The 22,805-nt window shown below is 41.5% G+C and overlaps 1 protein-coding gene across 3 annotated transcripts in view; it reads left to right on the plus strand.

Moving 5' to 3' along the window:
• LOC308703114 (IQ motif and SEC7 domain-containing protein 1-like) overlaps positions 1-22,805 on the plus strand; it is a 106,748-nt gene that overhangs the window by 74,036 nt on the left and 9,907 nt on the right. For 2 of the 3 annotated variants that reach the window (XM_081386388.1, XM_081386389.1), the window contains 11 exons: positions 1,398-1,677; positions 1,869-3,016; positions 6,184-6,345; positions 6,495-6,617; positions 6,826-6,992; positions 7,462-7,601; positions 7,805-7,834; positions 8,619-8,744; positions 10,043-10,142; positions 10,444-10,605; positions 11,225-11,404. In XM_081386388.1, the coding sequence (XP_081242514.1) occupies positions 1,398-1,677; positions 1,869-3,016; positions 6,184-6,345; positions 6,495-6,617; positions 6,826-6,992; positions 7,462-7,601; positions 7,805-7,834; positions 8,619-8,744; positions 10,043-10,142; positions 10,444-10,605; positions 11,225-11,404 (2,618 nt within the window). Of the gene's footprint in view, positions 1-1,397; positions 1,678-1,868; positions 3,017-6,183; positions 6,346-6,494; positions 6,618-6,825; positions 6,993-7,461; positions 7,602-7,804; positions 7,835-8,618; positions 8,745-10,042; positions 10,143-10,443; positions 10,606-11,224; positions 11,815-14,919; positions 15,295-22,805 lie in introns of those variants that run through there. The other variant, XR_014031682.1, reaches the window with a different exon arrangement.

A 22,805-nucleotide genomic window follows, 5' to 3' on the forward strand; every position in this document is an offset into this window, starting at 1 on the left:
TATACATTTCCACCAAAAAAACTACTTGTACCTGTGCAAACTCGCCAACACAATGCTAAGTTGTTGCTAGGTTTCCTTTTCTGTGAGGTTATTAAGTAGTTGCTTACTGGATCAAATGCATATAGACCCAAGCCAGACTTTCGCTCTGATATTTTGGTTTGTCCACTACTCAACTGAAGCCCATTGTTTTGTCTGATTGCTTGGAAAAGGAACACAGCTCTCCTCCACAAGCTGCATGATTTGTGTTGATCCAGGCCTCTGGGACAAACAGTGCAGGACCAAGTGTGAGCAATAATAATGTTGATGCATTCCTTAGTCCTGGAAATCAGGCCGTATGTGCTGTTCAAATATTAACAGAGCGGAAGTCAAGACTTATTATTAATAAGTAATCAGCAATAATCTCACAAGTGTTGAATGCAAACCATCAGAAACACTGCATCTTATTCTACAAATGAGGAGGGGAATTTTTTATTCTTCTGATCTGTGAGGCATTAAACAGCATGATTTCTCCAACTACCTTCTAATTTTGATGGAATAGTTGCATGGTGCCACAGATTGATCTGACAGGTGTGACTCTTGCTTTACACTGCGTTACATTGTTAACGCTAGACGGATGTTTCTGGTTTAAACCAAATCAGGTTTAGTGTGAATGGCCTCGGGGAAAGGTTCAGCATGAAAATGCAATCACAGAAGTCAAGTATATTTAGTATATTTTTATATCTCAGCTGGTACTCGGAATGGGACACTTGGTTTAACTTGAAGATCTTGGGTACGAGTGCATCTTTAGAGAGCACAGAGCAGTGTTTGCCAACCCTATTCCTGCAGCCACACCAACAGCACACATTTAGGATATCTCCCTTATTTGACCCATCAATTTCAGGCCTTGAAGTCTCTTCTAATGAGCTGATGAGTTCAGTCAGGTGAGAGTTTGAAGATGTGTGCAGTTGGTGTGCCTCTAGGAACAGGTTTGGGAAGCACTGACATGGAGATCTGCGAATGACTGTACACTTGGATGGATTCGTCAACATTAGAAAGGGTAAGAAAGAAGGGTACACATTATTTTGATGGTCCCTAACTCGATTGGGGTTGGTAGAGTGAGTTGACAGTATAAGTACTTGCATAGTCAGAAGAATGTCTGCTGGAGCATCAAAATAAAGAGATATTAAGCAGACAGTCTACTAATACTCTATTGACATGTAGTTGCAAAGTTAGTAGAATGTCTAAAGTGGACTTTCAACATAAAGTGTCACCAGAATTTTTACCAGCATAAATAAGCACATGCTCTGAAGCCAGCAGAAAGTTTGCAAACGTGAGAACTTTGCAAAACTTGTTAGTAATTGAAACCCATTGTACCATGTCAATGTGTATTACATGTCTTGCTTTCCTGTCTTGTCTAGTGTGGAGGGGAATATTCAAAACAGTGAGCCTGGCCCTTCCCTGGACTCCAGCGTAGGATATGGCCGTGGCCCTGTCCCGCACAGTTCTTCCTTGAGTCCTGAGCAGTCCGAGGGCTCAGTGTACAGCCACAGCGTCCAGCCGGGCCCACAGCGCCCTCAGCGACCCAAACTACAACACTCTCAGTCCATCCTCCGCAAGCAGGCCGAGGAGGAGGCCATCAAACGCTCACGCTCCCTCTCTGAAAGCTATGAGCTCTCCACAGACCTGCAGGACAAGAAGGTACAGTGTCATGGCTAATTAGTGCTGGACCAGATATACTGCATTTTGTAGTTTCCGCAGTCATGTGTATCACTAATGTTGTGTTTCGAACTGGTCTCATCTTGTTTAACTCTGTGTTGTACACCCTAATTAACCCTAATCACTTTGTTGTGATACCATCTAAAACGTCCTGGTTTTCCTGGTTTTCCCAGGTGGAAATGCTTGAGCGGAAATACGGGGGCCGTTTCATAACCTGCCATGCTGCACGCACCATCCAGACAGCTTTCCGCAGACACCAAATGAACAAGAACTTTGAACGCCTCCGGAGTTGTATGTCGGAGAACCGCATGTCCCGCAGGATTCTTTTGTCCAACATGAGGATGCAGTTTTCCTTTGAAGGAGCCGAGAAAGTCCACGGCTCTGTTTTTGAGGGGAAGCAAATGTCTCTCCTGGAGGATACCAGCCAAGCGGGAGCCATGGCACAAGCCGGGGAGATGGTTCCTGTTATCCTGGAGGCCCCAGAACCTCAAAACGATTTAACAGACACAATCACAGAGCTAGAGGACACTTTCTCAAGGCAAGTAAAGTCACTGGCGGAGTCAATTGACGATGCACTGAACTGCCGTAGTCTGCGCAAAGAGGAGATCCAGCCTGAACAAGCAGTTGGTCTGCGCCAGGAAGATGAGCTCCCTCAGCCTGAAGAGCAGCACAAGCTGGATGAGATCTGTGACGTGACACTCTTCATCGATGAAGAGGAGCTCTCTCCACCGGTCCAGCCTCCCTGCTCCGCTGATCAGCCCTCCAGCACCCAGTCTGAGCCGTCCGGCGGCTCCTCGCAGGAGTACTGGTCCATGGGGGCCAAGGAGGACAAGGAGGACAGGGACACTAGCTACAGGAGCCCTCCGTCCCTCGAGTGCCAGGGGACGCACCTCTCTATGGACTTACCCCTGTTGACCATTGAGCCTCCCAGTGACAGCTCAGCAGACACAAGCCATGGCTTGGGCCAGCCACAAAATAACCACGAACGAACCATAGCAGGACCACAGGCCAGTCCCGAAAACAGAGTTCCCTTGCTTTCTCAAGACGAAGAGCCCCTTAAACACCGGCAGGTGGAGAGCCACCTTCCCACCAACGGCAACCGGCAGAGCAAGACAGAATCAGACTTTTCAGATGGAGACAATGACAGTCTCAACAGCAATTCAAATTCCATTGACACAATAAACTCAGAATCCTCATCTCGAGATAGTCTCAGCAAGCAGACCTACCACAAAGACACTCGCAACAGCTGGGACTCTCCGGCGTTCAGCAGCGACCTCATGCGGAAGAGACAATACCGCATCGGCCTCAATCTCTTCAATAAGTATGTGTTTCAATGACATCATATTTACACAAAATACACATTTTATCACCAGAAGAACTGGGTATGAAGGGAACCTCTGGCTTGAGGTGCATATTATGCCTGTGTGAATAGGCTGAATTCTGTAATTGTAATAATAATAATATATATATATTAATATATAATAATAATAATAATAATAGATATATATATAGTCATTATTTATCTAGCAATCTGTATCTTTACAATACAGATTATTTCAAAGCAGCTTTATAGTAATAACAGGAAAATAATGCAACAGAGATTGTTTTGGCTGTACAGCATGCGTTGCGTTCCAGACATACATTTACATGACAACGGCGTTTTGGTGGGACGCAAACTTTTAAATTGATTTCAAAGTGCAAGTTTTTGAATGAGTTTTGAATGTGTAAACATCAAAAACGCAAATCTGTGAAAACAGTGACGGCGCACACATGCGTATTACATGTTTAATCTATAGGCATGTGCGTATGAATGCGTATGTCTCTACAAAGTGACATTGCCAGTTACTTGTCTGGCATGCATAATACAGTGTTTTTAGTTTTTAGTCGTTTCCGCGGATCCGTGTGAACGGGAAATTTTGTCATAACGTTGACATCTGTACAGAGGAAAAAACTTGGGAAAATACATTCAGCTTTGGGCTCAAGGGAGTATTCCAGAAAACAGGTTATGTCACATACGCGGGTATGTTTATGGGTAAATAAGTCAATATCCTGAAAGTTACCTTCATTTTTGGAACCGAAAGCTGAGGTTATGTAAGTAAACATAGCAACTTATTCTCTTAGTTTACTTCAGAGGTGTTCAGCGCATGCGTGCCCTATTGATGAGGCGAGACAGATTGTGCACAATATTATGTGTATTTTATTCTTATCTCACACATCGTGGATCTGCCTTCACACATTTGTTTTTTTAAAATGCATAATGCAGGGTTTTTCAATCTTTTAGATGCCAAAGACCCTCAAGTATGATCCTCTTTGTGTGAGGGAACCCCATCCTAACAATTAAAAGGCATCGATATAGTTTTGTGTAAAAGACCCAATTTACACTTTGAAGATGTATATTTTTATGTATAAAATATTTGGAAATATTTTGGTTTCTATCAAATGACATTATTATGTTTCTTTTTCTACTCATTATAGTACTGTACTGCTATATGTATTATTTATTATTTATTTACTATTGTAATCTATTTTTTATTTCTTTTTTATTTAAGAAGTTCCTTCAGCCTGCTGTGCGTCCCCGTACCTCAGTTTGAAAACCCCTGCTATGATGTATTTCTATAATAAAAATACATATGTGATATATCTTACCTTTTAAAGCAATGTGGAAACAAAATGACTTCTTTGCAAGCGCAGACGTGTATGAACATGCACGAGTCAAAGATGAATCCAAATACTATTTATTAAACAAGGAGAATACGCAGACAACATGTAACTGTGCTTACAAAAGAACAACAACTTTTTTTCTGGTTCTCAGGAGGATATTATTCTGCTACTTTCACACAAATAGCTCTTCTATACCTTTTTTAGCTCTTCTATACCTCTTTTAGCTCTTCTATATCTCTTTTAGCTCTTTAGCTCTTCTACACCTCTTTTAGCTCTTTAGCTCTTCTATACCTCTTTTAGCTCTTCTATATCTCTTTTAGCTCTTTAGCTCTTCTACACCTCTTTTAGCTCTTTAGCTCTTCTATACCTCTTTTAGCTCTTCTATATCTCTTTTAGCTCTTTAGCTCTTCTACACCTCTTTTAGCTCTTTAGCTCTTCTATACCTCTTTTAGCTCTTCTATATCTCTTTTAGCTCTTTAGCTCTTCTATATCTCTTTTAGCTCTTCTATACCTCTTTTAGCTCTTTTATATCTCTTTTAGCTCTTTAGCTCTTCTATATCTCTTTTAGCTCTTCTATATCTCTTTTAGCTCTTCTATATCTCTTTTAGCTGTTCTATATCTCTTTTAGCTCTTCTATATCTCTTTTAGCTCTTCTATACCTCTTTTAGCTCTTCTACATTTCTTTTAGCTCTTCTATACCTCTTTTGGCTCTTCTATACCTCTTTTAGCTCTTCTATATCTCTTTTAGCTCTTCTATACCTCTTAGCTCTTCTATATAGCTCTTTTAGCTCTTCTATATCTCTTTTAGCTCTTCTATATATTTTAGCTCTTCTATATCTCTTTTAGCTCTTCTATATCTCTTTTAGCTCTTCTATATCTCTTTTAGCTCTTCTATACCTCTTTTAGCTCTTCTATATCTTTTAGCTCTTCTATATCTCTTTTAGCTCTTCTATACCTCTTTTAGCTCTTCTATACCTCTTTTAGCTCTTCTATATCTCTTTTAGCTCTTCTATATCTCTTTTAGATCTTCTATATCTTTTAGATCTTCTATATCTCTTTTAGCTCTTCTATATCTTTTAGCTCTTCTATATCTCTTTTAGCTCTTCTATATCTTTTAGCTCTTCTATACCTCTTTTAGCTCTTCTATATCTCTTTTAGCTCTTCTATATCTCTTTTAGCTCTTCTATACCTCTTTTAGCTCTTCTACATCTCTTTAAGCTCTTCTATACCTCTTTTAGCTCTTCTATACCTCTTAGCTCTTCTATATCTCTTTTAGCTCTTCTATATCTTTTAGCTCTTCTATACCTCTTTTAGCTCTTCTATATCTCTTTTAGCTCTTCTATATCTCTTTTAGCTCTTCTATACCTCTTTTAGCTCTTCTATATCTCTTTTAGCTCTTCTGTATCTCTTTTAGCTCTTCTATACCTCTTTTAGCTCTTCTATACCTCTTTTAGCTCTTCTATATCTCTTTTAGCTCTTCTATACCTCTTTTAGCTCTTCTATACCTCTTTTAGCTCTTCTATATCTCTTTTAGCTCTTCTATACCTCTTTTAGCTCTTCTACATCTCTTTTAGCTCTTCTATATCTCTTTTAGCTCTTCTATACCTCTGTTAGCTCTTCTATATCTCTTTTAGCTCTTCTGTATCTCTTTTAGCTCTTCTATACCTCTTTTAGCTCTTCTATATCTCTTTTAGCTCTTCTATACCTCTTTTAGCTCTTCTACATCTCTTTTCACCTCATTTCTGTTTCCTTCTGCATGTCGGCGAGGATGCAGTGCGAGCGTTTAGAAGGACACGGCGTTAACTTGAGCTGCTCCTCTGCTTTCAGAAAGCCAGAGAAGGGAGTGCAGTACCTGACGGAGAGGGGCTTTATCCCGGACACTCCCGTGGGAGTCGCACACTTTTTCCTGCAGAGGAAAGGCCTGAGTCGACAGATGATCGGGGAGTTCCTGGGGAACCGGCAGAAACAGTTCAACAGGGATGTTTTAGAGTAAGTATTTGCAGTGTTTTCACACTACACACACATTGTGTTATTAGATGAATGCAGTTTTTCATTTTATACTGTGTTGAGAAATGCCACTGGCTGTAAGCCTCAGGTTTGTGTAGACGTGGCATGTGAACGGTGTGTGTCTGTGTCAGCTGTGTGGTGGATGAGCTGGATTTCTCAGGGATGGAGCTGGATGAAGCTTTGAGGAAATTCCAGGCTCAGATCCGTGTTCAGGGAGAGGCACAGAAGGTGGAGCGCCTGATCGAGGCTTACAGGTGCTGTCGCATCACCAAACACACATCTACTACACTCAGCCATGCAGCTTTTAGCTCTGACATAATTCTGAAGTAAATTAGAAACAACAAATAAACAAGGTGAAGAAGATAATCAAGCAGCCAAAGATGACACTAACTATAGAAAGATGATGTTCATTGCATTCAGAGATGGAATGATGTGTGTGTGTGTGTGTGTGTGTGTGTTTAGCCAGCGCTACTGCATCTGTAACCCTGATGTGGTCCGTCAGTTCAGAAACCCTGACACCATCTTCATCCTGGCATTCGCCATCATCCTCCTCAACACAGACATGTACAGCCCCAACGTCAAGCTGGAGCGCAAGATGAAGCTCGAGGACTTCGTCAAGAACCTGCGAGGTTTGGATGGAAACTCACTGTTGCTTTCACTCTGTTCAATCGGTAACACTTTACAGTAAGGTTCATTAGTTAATGTATTAACTAACATGAACTAACAATGAGCAATACATTTGTTACTGTATTAGTTAATCTTTGTTAATGTTAGTTAATAAAAATACAGCTGTTCATGTTAGTTCACAGTGCATTAACTAATGTTAACTAATATAACCTTTGATTTTAATTATGTATTAGTAAATGTTGAAATTAATATTAACTAAGATTAATAAATGCTGTAGAAGTGTTGTTCATTCTTAGTTCATGTTAACTGAAGTAGTTCACTAATGAATCTTATTGTAGAGTGTTAGTGTTAAATGAGCTGACGTTCACAGGCGTCGAGAATGAGTCCATGGCTTCAGCTCAGCTGGACTTGATACATGGTCACAGAAGAGTCCGAGGTGTGTGTTATAGCCTTGCATGTGTGTGTTGAAAGGGGTTGATGATGGAGAGGACATCCCTCGGGAGATGCTGGTGGGGATTTACGAGCGGATCCAGAAGAAGGAGCTCAAAACTAACGATGACCATGTGTCTCAGGTGCAGAAGGTGGAGAAGCTCATCGTGGGCAAGAAGCAAGTAAGTTCGACCCAGTCCATGAGACTCTACTAAACGCTGAGACTGAGACTTCCCCAGATACTGGCCGTGTAATTAATGAAGATAATGAGAGTCTGTCAGGCGTAGTTTAAGAGCTCTTATCATTTCTCAACTATTCTGATACAACAGTTTTGAATGATCAACAGTGGATTGCATGATTCACCCATATATCTCGTGCATTACAGATCGGATCGCATCACCATGGCCTCGGATGTGTGAGTATACTTCATGATGTGTGTGGCAAACCATGAGTGTGTGTATGTGTTAGAGAGAGAGAGAGAGAGAGAGAGAGAGAGAGAGAGAGTGTGTGTGTGTGTGTGTGTGTGTGTGTGTTAGAGAGAGAGAGAGAGAGAGAGAGAGAGAGAGAGAGAGAGAGTGTGTGTGTTAGAGAGAGAGAGAGAGAGTGTGTGTGTGTGTGTGTGTGTGTGTGTGTGTGTGTGTTAGAGAGGGAGAGAGAGAGAGAGAGTGTGTGTGTGTGTGTGTGTGTGTGTGTGTTAGAGAGAGAGAGAGAGAGAGAGAGAGAGAGTGTGTGTTAGAGAGAGAGAGAGAGTGTGTGTGTGTGTGTGTGTGTGTGTGTGTGTGTGTGTGTGTGTGTGTGTGTCTGTGTTAGAGAGAGAGAGTGTGTGTGTGTGTTAGAGAGAGAGTGTGTGTGTGTGTGTGTGTGTGTGTGTGTGTGTGTGTGTGTGTCTGTGTTAGAGAGAGAGAGTGTGTGTGTGTGTTAGAGAGTGTGTGTGTGTGTGTGTGTGTGTGTGTGTGTGTGTGTGTGTGTGTGTGCGTGCGTATGCGTATTAGCTACATTGTGGGGAGTAGTCAACAGTCCTCATGAAAAGAATGGCTTAATAAACATACTTAATGTCTTTCTAAAAATGCAAAAACACAGTTTTTCTATGAGTTGAATTTGCTGTAAGAGCATAGAAAATACCATAGTTGAGTATAAAAACACACAACCGTGAGTGTAATGTCCCCAGCATGACGTGTGTGTGTGTGTGTGTGTGTCAGGTGCTGTCTCAGGCTCACCGCAGGCTTGTGTGCTACTGCAGACTGTTCGAGGTCCCGGATCCAAACCGACTGCAGAAACTCGGGCAGCATCAGCGGGAGATCTTCCTGTTCAATGACCTGCTGGTGGTGAGAGCGCGCAAACACAAGTCAAGTCATCTTCATTTATATAGCGCTTTTAACAATGTAGATTGTTCCAAAGCAGCTTTACAGTGATAATCAGAGATTACAGTAACAGAGATTGTTTAGGCTTTACAGCAGCTCTAGAATAAAGTTATTGTCCAGCTAAAGTTAGTTTTGATTGATTCACTTCCGTCGCAACGATCATTAGTTATTAACTTAGGGGCCGCTAACACAACACTGTTCTAACAGTAAACTCTTCAGTTCTCTCTGCGCAAACTTTAAAAACGTGAACCCGTGACAACGCCGATGGAGTGCACATGCGTATTACGAGTTCAGTCTATAGGGATGCGCGTTTGAATATATGTGCGCAGGCGTGTAGTATTTCCCTACAAACCAACCCTCAACAAACTACTTGTCTGGCCTTAAAATTAAAAATACAGAATTTGTATCACTTACGCTTAGCCACACAAACCAGAATTATCCCAACAAAGCTTTATCTGTACAGAGGTAAAGGGAGGGGAGAGAGGCTTTCACAGGGAGAGATTAGCTGACATTTCAGGACTGTGCTGTCGTCGTGTCCAGGCGCAGGTCCTTCATCAGATCTGGATACGGCCTGGATCCGGCGGACTGGGGTAAACCTCGGGATAAACAGAGAGACTAATATTAGCGTAGACGCCATCCTTCTTATGATGTAACGAGTAGATTTATGGGAAGTGTTCCCGGTTCCAGCTGACCTAATCTATGCAGCCTAACATTAAATTATAGAAGTCTATAATGTATTATGTGAATGCTAGGTCAAAGAGATGTGTCTTTAATCTGGCTTTGAACTGACAGAGTGTGTCTGCTTCCCGGACAATGTTAGGAAGACTGTTCCAAAGTTTTGGTGCTAAATAGGAGAAGGATCTGCCGCCAGCAGTCGACTTTGATATTCTAGGTATTATCAACTGGCCGGAATTTTGAGATCGCAATAGACGTGACGGACTATAATGCGTTAAGAGCTCGCTCAAGCACTGCGTAGCTAAACCATTTAGTGCTTTGTAAGTAATCAGCAATGTTTCAAAATGTACACGATGTTTAATAGGGAGCCAGTGCAGTGTGGACAGAACCGGGCTAATATGGTCATACTTCCTGGTTCTGGTAAGAACTCGAGCTGCTGTGTTTTGAACCAGCTGTAGTTTGTTTATTAAGCGTGCAGGGCAACCACCCAGTAGAGCATTACACACAACATCACATCACATCATACTTTCTTTAATATACAGATATCAGCAGATGTGCTGACTGTGAGTGTTGCTTTTCTGTGACAGGTTACCAAGATCTTCCAAAAGAAGAAAAATTCAGTGACATATAGTTTCAGGCAATCTTTCTCTCTGTACGGGATGCAAGTGATGCTCTTTGAAAACCAGTGTAAGAAATTTATACACAATCAGAAATGAATGTGAAACAAAAACTTGTCTTTCTTTAGTGTCATTTAAAAATGAAGGAATCAGGAATTCGCCAGCAATAATCATGTAAATATACAAATAAATCACAGATAGATAGTTTTTGACTTAATAAAAAATAATTATATTTGATTCCTTCATTTCATGGCACTCTCAGTCCTGCATAATGCTGCCCGTGTGTACTATAACAATCCACATAAATATATGATTCATTTACTTTATATGATTTTTTCTGAAGTAAAATTACGTTTTCTTCTTCTTCTCAGTCTATCCGAATGGTATCCGGCTGACTTCAGCCATTCCAGGTGCGGACTTCAAAGTCCTGATCAATTTCAATGCTCCCAACCCTCAGGACCGCAAGAAATTCCTCAGCGACCTGCGAGAATCCATCGCTGAAGTCCAGGAAATGGAAAAGTACCGGATAGAGTGTAAACAGACCTTTATTCTTCCCGATCCTCATCTTCTCCAGACCAGGTTTTGTGAGCGGCCCGTGTAGATTCAGACATCACTGAGCATCATGCAGAGAGTGGGAACCGATGCAGAATTACAGTTGTTAGGATTAAAGAGAGCAGAAACTGCAAAAATAACTCGTTCAGAAATCCTCACAGTTCACATAAGACTGTCCACAGTATTAAAATAAATCTGCTTTTGCAGGAATGCTGTTAAAGTATTTTTTAAAGTATCATATTAAATGTCATTTGCATGTTTAATTGTAAGGGTCAGAGTTCCTCTGCGTTCCAGTCTGGGTCACTTTCACATGGGAATATCAATCAGATGAACGTCAGATCACAATTCATGATATTTTTACATTCATCCTAATTTCTCGCTGGGCTGGGTTCAAACGTTTGATTGCATATTAACTTCGCTGTTGTCGCCTTCATTTCTGATGGACATGCCAGGGTCATTTTGATTTTTATGCTTTATTACGTTATGGAAGAGTAGTATGAGGTATGACTGTCTGCTAAAGCAAACGCTCACGCTCTAGTTTGTTGTCCGAGTGGAAGTGTGTGCTATATGAATGAAATGTGTGTGTTTGGATGTTTGCAGCGGAGCTGGAGAAGCAGAAAGGGGTGGTCCGGCCCAGTATGTCTCAGAGCATGTCTGGCCTGAAGAAAGAGACGGGGAACGGCAGCATGGGCCGCACTAGCCTGGACGACTCGTACGCCATGGGCGAGGGGCTGAAGAGGAGTGCGCTCAGCAGCTCCTTACGGGATCTCTCTGAAGCAGGTGAGCTCCCTCTAGCTGACGGACACTGAGGACACCGGACAGTGGGATCCGCAGATAGGAACCCTGGAAAATATGAGCAAAACTGACTATGAAAATTTGTTTTTGCAATTTAAAAGTCTTTCATTCAAAATATTCACAAAAAATCTTTGAATTAATGTCAAATATTTGAAAGAAACAAATTAAACATTAAGGGCCCTATTTTACCGATGTAAGCGCATGGTCTAAAGCGCACGGCACAAGTCTGAATCCACTTTTGCTAGTTTAACAACGGGAAAAATGGTCGGTGCTCCCGGCGCATGTTCTAAAAGGGTTGTCCCTATTCTCTTAATGAGTAATGGGTGTGTTTTGTCTCTCTTCTCCCAATGAGTAATGGGTGTGTTTTGGGCGTAACGTGCAATAAACCAATCAGAGTCTCTCCCATTCCTTTTAAATACCAGTTGCGCTCGCACCATGGTGAATTCACTATTTACATGAGGGAATTTGCAAGCGGAAAAACTGAATGCTTCTCTAGAGAGTAGACGGATCTGTTTGTGCGTGAGGTTAAAGCTGTGTGTGTGTGTGTGTGTGTGTGTGTGTGTGTGAACACAGGGTTAAAGCCTCAGACCATCTACGGAACAAGACGGATTCCACCATATCTTTATGTACACATTTGGCATGTTTGTGTTCTGCTGCTCGTAATAAGCAGAGTGTGTGTAATAAGCAGAGTGTGTGTGCGTTGTGGACCCGCCTATAGGCTCATATTACTAACACGCTCTTTAAATAAAAAAAATACTGCGCCATTTAGAGCAGGTTTCAGTTGGTCAATGGCTCAGTCTATTTCAGTTCCTCAGAATAGCAATGCTCCAACAATGCGCCTGAACACACACCTCGTTCTCAGACCAGCAGCCCATGGACCACAGATGAGCGCAAATGCATTTGCTATTTAAACAGCGTGGCGCAGGACTTGAAAATGAAAACTGCGTCAGGCTGAAATTAGCTATTGTGTTTTTTTATGTGCTCTGAAAAAAGAGGAGGAAGTGAAAGAGTAGAATATGGTCATGGCTAGAGAACAGAGGCCAACATGGCATGCCAATCTTGCAATCTGATCTTGAGGTAATGGTTTTAGTTAAGTTTTAGTTAAGTTAATTAAGTTAATGTCGCATTGACCAATACGGCATTTCATGTTATATTTTTATTGGCTAGTCAGTAGATGTTGGTCGCAGCACAAACACACTTGTGAGATGATCATGCTAAATTTCTGCATGAAATTCCCAAGATCGCAACCACAGACGTCTTTGAACCTCTCTAACTGTACGACGGAGGGCCAGCGTTTAGGAGCCAAGACCACAGAAACTGCCAAGATTGGTCATCTTTCATCTGGGACAGCCAGACGAAAGACAATGTGTACCGGGCATAAGAGCAGAAATTGCAAACACAACATTTTACCAAGGGTGCCAATATTTGTGGAGCCCACTTTATGTTTTTGTTTGTTTATTTGATTCCCTGTGTAGAATGATATTCTTGATGTTTAAGAGGTTAATACGGTGGCTGAGAGAGCTCAACACGCTGCAACTGAAGAAAACACAAGCAAATTGAAAAACACCCGCAAATTACGAAAACATCTTCATCAGTTTCACAACACATGTGTGCTCCAAATACTCACAACACAACCAAATACAGAAACGCGCTGCAAATAACACAGAACACAACGGAAATGTTTCCAGGGGACCCCAATAAGTGAACAATCCGGCTGGGACGTGGTTATTGCTCGTGAGTCAAGTCAAGTCAAGTCATCTTCATTTATATAGCGCTTTTAACAATGTAGATTGTTTCAAAGCAGCTTTACAGTGATAATAGGAAATTACAGTAACAGAGATTGTTTTGGCTTTATAGCAGCTCTAGAATAAAGTTATTGTCCAGCTAAAGTTAGTTTTGATTGATTCACTTCCATTGCAAAGATCATTAGTTATTAACTTAGGGTCGTTTACACGACACCGTTCTAACTGGAACCCTTAACGCGGGTTAAATTCTTCTTATGATGTAACGAGTACATCAGGATTTATGGGAAGTGTTCCCGGTTCTGGCTGACCTAATCTATGCAGCCTAACATTGAATTATAGAAGTCTATAATGTATTATGTGAACGCTATGTCAAAGAGATGTGTCTTTAGTCTGGCTTTGAACTGACAGAGTGTGTCTGCTTCCCGGACAATGGTAGGAAGACTGTTCCAAAGTTTTGGTGCTAAATAGGAGAAGGATCTGCCGCCAGCAGTCGATTTTGATATTCTAGGTATTATCAACTGGCCGGAATTGAGATCGCAATAGACGTGACGGACTATAATGCGTTAAGAGCTCACTCAAGCACTGCGGAGCTAAACCATTTAGTGCTTTGTAAGTAATCAGCAATATTTTAAAATTTATGCAATGTTTAATAGGGAGCCAATGCAGTGTTGACAGAACCGGGCTAATATGGTCATACTTCCTGGTTCTGGTAAGAACTCGCGCTGCTGCGTTTTGGACCAGCTGTAGTTTGTTTATTAAGCGTGCAGGGCAACCACCCAGTAGAGCATTACAATCATCTAGTCTTGAGGTCATGTGACGAAGTGGGCACTTTGGAGGGAGCAGGGCACTAGTGTGCCATTATGTAGCCATTTGGAATGCACTTGATAAAGGGAGCAACGAAAGACAACGTAATTTCCTCATTATTTTCTCCTGGGATGTTCCCATGACAACGCAGCATAGTGTCCATCAGCTGAATAGCTGTTCTTACCAGAAATATCTTATTATTGTTGTTAACATAAATGTTGCAAATAAATATACATTTTATACCATTTTAGTAAAAGTGGCCCCGGTCACATCGAACATTTTGGTTCCCCTTAGCGACCGTGAATTGAAATTTGGATTTATTTTTGATGATTATTGATAGTCACTATAGAATGGCCCATAGAATATTTCTGCAGTGGTTTGGTTCTGATCAGGCCAAAAACCTAGGAGTAGTTCGCAAAAGTACTCGAAAATGGGCGAGCAAATCTGAGGCATGCATTTTGTCCGCCTTGAGCCAAGGATTGAGCCTACGGCTAACGGTTGAGGAGTTGTGAGCCATTTCGTACTTTTGACCGCTGTAGCGCCCCCGTCAGGCCGATTGGGGCGGGCCTTGGTGACGTTGTAGGCGGTGTGAGTACTACCAGCCCTCAAAGTTTCAAGTCTCTACGACTTACGGTTCGGTCTGCCCGATCAGTTTTAAATGGAGAATGCTGCATAATGGGAAAATTAAAAATAACAATAGGGTTTCAGCACTACACGCTTGAACCCCTTATAATAAAATAAAATAAAGCAGTCTTTGAGCTGTAAGCACGTCCCAGCCGGGTTCGTCACTTATTGGGGTCCCCTGGAAACATTTCCCTTGTGGTCTGTGAGTATTTGGAGCGCGTTTCTGTATTTGGTTGTTTTGTGAGTATTTGGAGCACACACGTGTTGTGAAACTGATGAAGATTTTTCTTAATTTGCATGTGTTTTCTTCAGTTGCAGCGCATTGAGCTCTCTCAGCCACCGTAGGAGGTTAAGCTAAGATGTAATATTTTCACACATTAATATATTATAAATAACATTTGGAGTGTCACTGGTAAAGTCAGATGAGTGCAGTATGACTGGTCCTACAGGGTTTGCCGTTTGTTTTCACAGAGCCGAGAATGTTGACGTGCAAAAGTTCAGCCGTGGTGTGAATGTGTCCATAGGAATCCACTGTTTGTCCTGTAGATCTGTTTCCACTACTAATGTTTGTGTCAGAGCTCGTGGGGGGTCTGAAGAAGCTTGAGCAAGGGTCATCCACAATCCTGCTACACCCATCTATTATTAAAATAATATTCTGGGTTTAATACAAATTACACTCAATTGACAGCATTTGATTGCCACAAAAAGAAAAAGAAAAAAATCAGTTTGAAGTTCACTTACAAAAGAAATTTCATTTTGAAGGTTTTAAAAGCTGAAATGTGAACTGTATAAGTTTATAAAAGCGCTTATGCTATTTTTTCTCTTAGAAATGTGCATTATTTGAGCTGTAAAGTTGTTTAAATCATCACTTTTACAGTCGTTTTAGAGTTTTAAGGTTTATGGTGTATAGCAGTGGTGCTCAATCCTGTTCCTGGAGATCTTGAAACTGAGTATTTTTACGTTTAAATTTTGACCCTATTAATTTTCATCTAATGATTCAGTGTTAAGCTGCGTTCACACCGCCAGCTCGTGGCCGTTCCTGGTGCTGCCACTCAGGCCCCGTCCACACTACTGCGTTTTCGTTTAGAAACGGAGAATTAAAACGAATACGATCTCCGTCCACACCAGCGTTTTAGCTGCGTATTAGAATTGATCTCCGTCCACATTAAAACGACTGAAAACGCGGATCACGTGACCATTCACCAACACTGGGCATGCGCATGCCGGTGTAAACACAACTTCATTGATAAAATTATCCCACCATGCGCTGGTTCTTCCCGGGTTAACCCAAAATCGACGCTCCATGTGCGGTCGGTACCGCCGCTGCACACAGGAATTGTCACAGATCGCTCGAATAATAGCTTGCCTCCGGCGCATGTAGGCAGTTATGTAAGGGACAATGTATAGTGAGCCGGTTGTTATTAGTGAATAACAACCCCGACAGGCTGAACGGGATCCCGACGCGAAGCGGAGGGATCTTGAATCAGCCTGAAGGGGTTGTTATTCACTATAACGACCGCCTCTCTATACATTATCCCGCTTATTACATGGCTACCTACAAAATAAATAAATAATTTGACACAAATTATTTATTTAAAAAGGAGTTTATTCATTTAAAAACGATTGTATTGCTTCCGCCAAAGAAAATAGTCCGTTCCGCGTCCATAGCAACGCGCTGTTTTTCATGGCAACGGTCTGTTATACTTCGCAGCGGTCTGTTATAAAGAAATAACACACCGCATTCTACATTGGAATTCAGCCAAGCCATGTAATAAAGCATTGTAAAATGCAGAATTTACTTGCACAACAGCTGCTAGCAAAGATATACGCCATGACTGAGACACTCAATCATAGAGCCGAGCGTGAGCCTCTACTACGTCATCGTTTCTAAAGTCCTCCGTTTTGACCCGTCCACACTAAAACGCCCTCCGGCGATTCAAAATGAAAAACGGGTCGGCAGCGTTTCTAAACTTCTCCGTTTTGGGTCTCCGTTTTTGTCGTTTTAGTGTGGACGGGAGGTGCAAATTTAGCAAAAGGTAGTGTGGACGGGGCCTCAGATGTTATTGATAGACTGCACATCTGGACATATCTTTAGAAAATAAAATGATAGATGATATATATTTGTGGTAAAACTAAGATATCATTCTTATTTGACAAGGAAATAGTTTTAATTTTACTAGAAAGTAGCATTCTGCTGTCAGAGACTGCTGTTATATAAACTACAGCAGTGTTAGTGCACTAAATCATTAAGCAGATGAAAAATTTATCAATATACAATTTCACATGTACGTGTAATCAGATATCAGGGTAAAGTGTGTCCTATATTTGGTGTGCCATCCAAGGGGAGGGTTCTGAGGGATAGGACCCAGCAGAGTGAGGAGTGGAGGGATGCTGCAAAAATCTCAAGGGACAGAATCATTAATATTAGACTTTTTAATGAAATTCAATCATTTTAATTATACTGAATTTAAAAAAATACAAGATGGATATATATATATATATATATATATATATATATATATATATATATATATATATATATATATATACACACACACATATATACACATACCATAACGAGATCAAACAAAACAAAAGCGTGGGACGTAGACGTAGTTACAGTGAAACAAAACTTGACAAAGACACATGGTAAACATGAGGGCTTAAATAAACACAAGACTAATGACAAGACAAGGGACACCTGTGAACAATGACAATGAAACAATGAACCAATGACAACATGACACATCAAGGGAACACATGACAGGATCACATGACTTGAAGAGGGGATCACATGACAGACATGAAACAGGAACATGAAACCAGTGTCAGAACTTTATTTACTGTGGAATGATAGATTCGTCGGGGGTTCCTACGCTGAAAATGGATTGGGACTCAGTAAACTTGCCGGATGCATTTGCGTCGATTTCGTCGGCATGTTCAGCTCATGTTCACCGACAGAGGAGACCATGTGCAGCTTCTGCTCCTGTGGATGGGCAAAAGGGGATGAGATGTTTATAATACATAGACATTATCAGTCATGAATCCAAAAAACTACATTATAAGTTTGAGGAGTATGTCATGCCAAAAGCCAACCCGATCTTTGCGAGGTACAAGTTTCATGAAAAAACACAGGGGGAACACAAGACATTTGAATACTTCGTCACAGAGCTTAAACTGTGACTGACTGTGGATATACAAACAGTGACTAAATAGTACGGGACCGCATTGTTTTTGCTACTAACGCCCCAAAATTCAAGAGAGAAACTGCAAAATCAAGGTGCTGATCTAACATTTGAAAAAAGCCATTGATATTGGGCGGTCACACAAAGATGCGCAAGTATATGTGCAATTAACACAGAATGTGAACAGGATTTTGATGAACTTAAATTAGGACCTCAAGCAAACAAAGTTAGCTTCAAGTTGGATACTGAGGCCCAGCTGAACATCATTCCAGCCAGTAAATTTAAAAATCTTTTCTACACAACAGAACTGAAACCCACGATGCGCCGTCTCAAAGGCTATGGCGGAGAGCCACTTGATGTAAAAGGGACATGTCAGCAAGACACAGAAGCTTTGCTGGAATTTTACATAGTGAATACACACTACACACTGTGCTTGGTCTGGAGAGCATGCATGGACATGGGGCTGATAAAGCTTGTCTTTTCAGTTGATGCAGATATAAACAAAACCTGTGGTCTCACGCAAGAGTTCCAGGATGTCTTTCACGGGATTGGTCAATTTCCAGGAGAATCCAATCCTGGATCCTGCACTATACTCCTATACTCCTGGATCCTGAAGCCTCAAGGAGGAGATAGACAGCATGGATAAAGCAGGCGTTATTGTTAAAGTCACGGGACCCACAGACTGGGTTAATGCCCTAGTGGTCGTTGAAACCCTGCACTGGAAAGCTCAGGGTATGTTTTAGGGCTGCAGCTATCGATTCTTTTTGTAATCGATTAATCTAGCACTTAATCAATCGATTAATCGAGTAATCGGATAAAAAAAATGTGTGCGTATTTAAACAACCAAAACAAATAATGCATAACGAAAATTAGGTATTTATTCCAACTCCAACATTTGGCTCCAAAACTAAGCCTATTTATTGCAATCTTTACCCATTTAGTGTTTATAAGTGCCAGTGCCAACAATTATATAACAATACAGTTAAGTCAACTTACTGTAAAATATGTATAACATGTAAAACTATGAATACAAACTTAAATAGTAAAGGCCATTTGGCCTAGTTTTTGTCTTCTTAATACAACATTACAAAAAAAGGATTGCACCTTCTGCAAATTACCCACCGGAGAACAAAAATAAATTAAATTAATATAAAATATCAAGCCAAACAGGTACACAATGTATACAATTTATAATAAAATAAAATAAGTGTAGCTTTGAAAAGGGGAATATTTTATTGCAAATATGCATTTTGTTAAATAGAAAAAGAACAGCATTTTGTTTTTCACTTAGGCTAGTTGAAGTATATTAGCACGTTTTGTAGTATTATATATATATTTTTTTTGTTAATTGTAAATGTTCTATGCTCAATTACTTTGGTAGCCGATTATGTCTTCCCCAAAAGTACGAGTGGATTTGGAGAAGCAGGCTGGGCCGGGAGTTTCATTTTTGGTTGTTGTCTAACTATTTGGCAGACGTGACATAGCCTACAAACAAGGTCTCGCAAAGACTGCAATATTTGTTCCTCCATCACGTCCCGGTGAATACAGTGAATGCATGCTGAAATTGATGTTGCGTGGCTACATCAAAGTTTAAGCATATGTGATGCATTGCCGCAATTGGTCTGACTGGCGCGAGAGAGAGACGAGGGTGCGCGCGCACGCGCGTGTGTGTGTGTGAAGGGGTTCTTTTTTTAGGCTATACTCTCTTGCAATTAAACGTGAATACGTTTACTACTTAAAAACATCAAAGCTAAACATCATATCTAGTCAACCCGCATCACGACATCACTACAAATACAGTATGGGATTAAAATCAGCAAACATCAATGTATAGGCTTAGGCACGGGCGGAAATATTGGCGCTGGGTCAAAAGAAATGCGGGGGACAGAATCGTTACCTTGTTTCAGCGACGCTGAAAGGAAGCGATCCCAAACTTTAGACATTCTCTGCCGTTTATGGACATCTTTACTCTCCGCCATCGCGCCAACTAAATTCAAAATGTATCACGCGCTATGGTGTGCTTCCTGAACACTGAACAACGGTCCGTGTGAAATCAGATCCCTGCGCGTATAGTGCGCGTCATAATAATTTAACGAGGCTTCGAGGCAGAGTTTTTGCCTCGAGGAATTTTTGTAATCGAGTAAATCGAGTAACTCGATGAATCGTTTCAGCCCTAGTATGTTTAGACCCTAGAGACTTGAATAAAGCAATCAAACGGCTGCATTACCCCCTGCCGACTCTGGACAACAGCACCCCAAACCTCGCTGGAGCATAATTCTCTAATGAGCTTGATGCAAAATCTGGATATTGGGAAATCAAGCTGTCAGAGGAGTCATCAAAACTAACAACTTTCAATATTATAGTGGGAAGGTACAGATGTCTCTGTCTACCTTTTGGACTGATCTCTTTCCAAAGATTCCAAGATTCTCTTCCAAGATTCAAAGAAAAATAGATAAGACTTATGAAGGGTTTGACGTTGTTGCAGCCATTGTCGATGACATACTCGTCTTTGGAAAAACAAAAGAGGAACTTGCACACTGTGCTAATGAGGACCCGTGAAAAAGGAGAATGCCTCAACCCAGACAAAAGTGTGATATGCGTCCCTGAGGTCAGTTATTTTGGGCACAAGCTAACGTGTGAAGGCATCAAACCTGATCCAGAGAAAGTTATCAGGATAAGAGACACGAGCCCTCTAAAGAATAAGTCAGAACTGGAAACCAGTGTACCGGTTCATACAGGAATACCAGTGTATGTCGCTTTAACAACGATCGGAAGCGGCGTGACACTGTTTGAGAGGGTCTTTTCACTGTTGCGCTGTGGTGATGCACAGCTCTATGTGTTACTGTGACGGTGAAGATGGATAGGTTAAACTATAACTGATAGCTGTCAAATTTTACTACAGTGTTTCCCATTCAGTGGTTCACAATATCAAAACAGACTTTTGGAAAATCTGTTTGTGGTTGGCATTGACATTGTTGAATAAACTTGAGCACTGCACGTTTCAAAGTCAAAACGCGGCGCGGGTGAATGTAATGTTTATATGAATGTAAGTGAACTGACGGTCTTTGGAAAATTTTCGATGTTATTTCTACAAAATCTTTCTTTATCCTTCCTGTTAATGCAGCGTTTTTGAGCCGTTACCGGGGAAACCGCTGTTTCTGCCGCTCCTAAAGCGCCTCCTGCTGGCAGCTCTCAGTAAACAGCCTTGCAAACCTGTATTAATACTAGTGTGGAATTTTTCTACAATATTCACTCATGACAGTAAAATAGGGCATTCTAAGTCCATCTACTGCAGTATTTCTTCTGTCAATCGGTTGAAAATGTGGATAACATCCAGTCATGCTTGAAAAATAAAATACCGTCATATACCGTGAAACCAGTAAAATTTTGAATGGATGGATTTTTGGTCATACCGCCCAGCACTACCACCTTAGGTATTGTCAATTACTTGTCCAGATATGCGCCAAATCTGTCTGAAATAAACGCACCGCTGAGGCAGCTCCTGAAACAGTGTAATGAGTTTGCGTGGGACGAGACTCAGATGAAAGCATTTGAGAAGATGAAAGAGCTGATCACACGAGAGCCTGGCCCTGTCCTGTCTTACTATGACCCTGTAAAGAGCTCCGCCTGCAGGTTGATGCATCAAAAAGTGTTCTGTACTGCTTCAGGACTACAAACCCATTGCGTATGCTTCAAACTCCCTCACACCAACAGAAGAAAATTACGCAAAGTTTGAAAAGGAATTGTATGCTGTGGTGTTTGGATGCAAATGTTTTCACGCACATGTCTATGGCAGGAAGGTTATTGTCGAGTCTGATCTCAAACCTTTCAAACCCATCCTGAGAAAACCTCTTGCAGCCACTCCTCCACGCCTTCAGAATGATCTTGCAACTACAGAGGTACGATATCGAAATTGTGCACCGTCCAGGAAAAGACATTCCAATAGTGCAATGCGCTGTCCAGGAAGTCCATCTTATACAGACTTGAATCACTGGATGAGGATATGGATGCACAAATTCACACAGTTGTAGCTAATCTCCCTGTAAGCGACAGGAAGCTAACGAGCATCAGAACAACAGAGCAAGACCCACAGCTTACATCCCTGAGAAGTGTCATAAAAGCCGGATGGCCTGATGTGAGGAAGAAGTGCCCCTCCAGCCTTGCTGGGGACTGGAGTCACAGAGATGAGATTTCAGAGATCGAAGGACTTCTGTTTAAGGGTGAGCAAATCATTATTCCAAATGCACTTAGAGCAGAAATGTTAGAGTGCATACACACTGCACAGATGGGAATTGAGAAGAGTAAGCAAAGAGCCAGAAATATTTTATTTTGGCCAGGCATGAACAAACAAATTGAACTGGAACTGGTGGAAAGATGCACCACATGCTTAGAGCTCCGAAAATATAATCCAAAAGAGTCCATAATCTCTCACCAGATCCCAGAACGCCTGTGGCAGATCGTTGCAACAGACTTGTTCATGTGGAACGGAGATGAATCTTTAATAGCTGTAGACAACTACAGCAGATTCTTCGAGTCAACATCATAGTCATCCGTAAGATGAAGGCCATCTTTGCTAGGCGCGCGGTACCTGAAAGAATAATTTCACATAATGACCCAAAGTACAGGTTGCATGACTTCAAAACTTTGCAATTCAGTGGGACTTTGCACATGTAACATTTAGTCCGCACTATCGTCAAAGCCATGATCTCGCCGAATAGATAGCTAAGGCCATACTGAGCAGAGCACATGCTGAGAAGGACCCTTACCTCAGCTTACCCGAACACAGGAACACCCCTGTTGACGGATTTAAGTCTCCCTCACAGTTGCTGATGAGTAGACGTCTTCGCTCCATTCTGCCCACGGCAGGAGAACAGCTACAGCCTCAGGTCGTGGATCAAAAACTGCTGAATGCAAAATGGAAACTAAAACAAGCAAAACAGAGACAGTCCCATGATCGCACTGCACAGCCATTGTCAGCATTGGCACAAGGGGATAATGTTTGCTTTCAACTAGGCAATGGTCGGTGGA

This window comes from Scardinius erythrophthalmus (assembly GCF_964197995.2).
Source record: "Scardinius erythrophthalmus genome assembly, chromosome: 15".
Taxonomy (NCBI): domain Eukaryota; kingdom Metazoa; phylum Chordata; class Actinopteri; order Cypriniformes; family Leuciscidae; genus Scardinius; species Scardinius erythrophthalmus.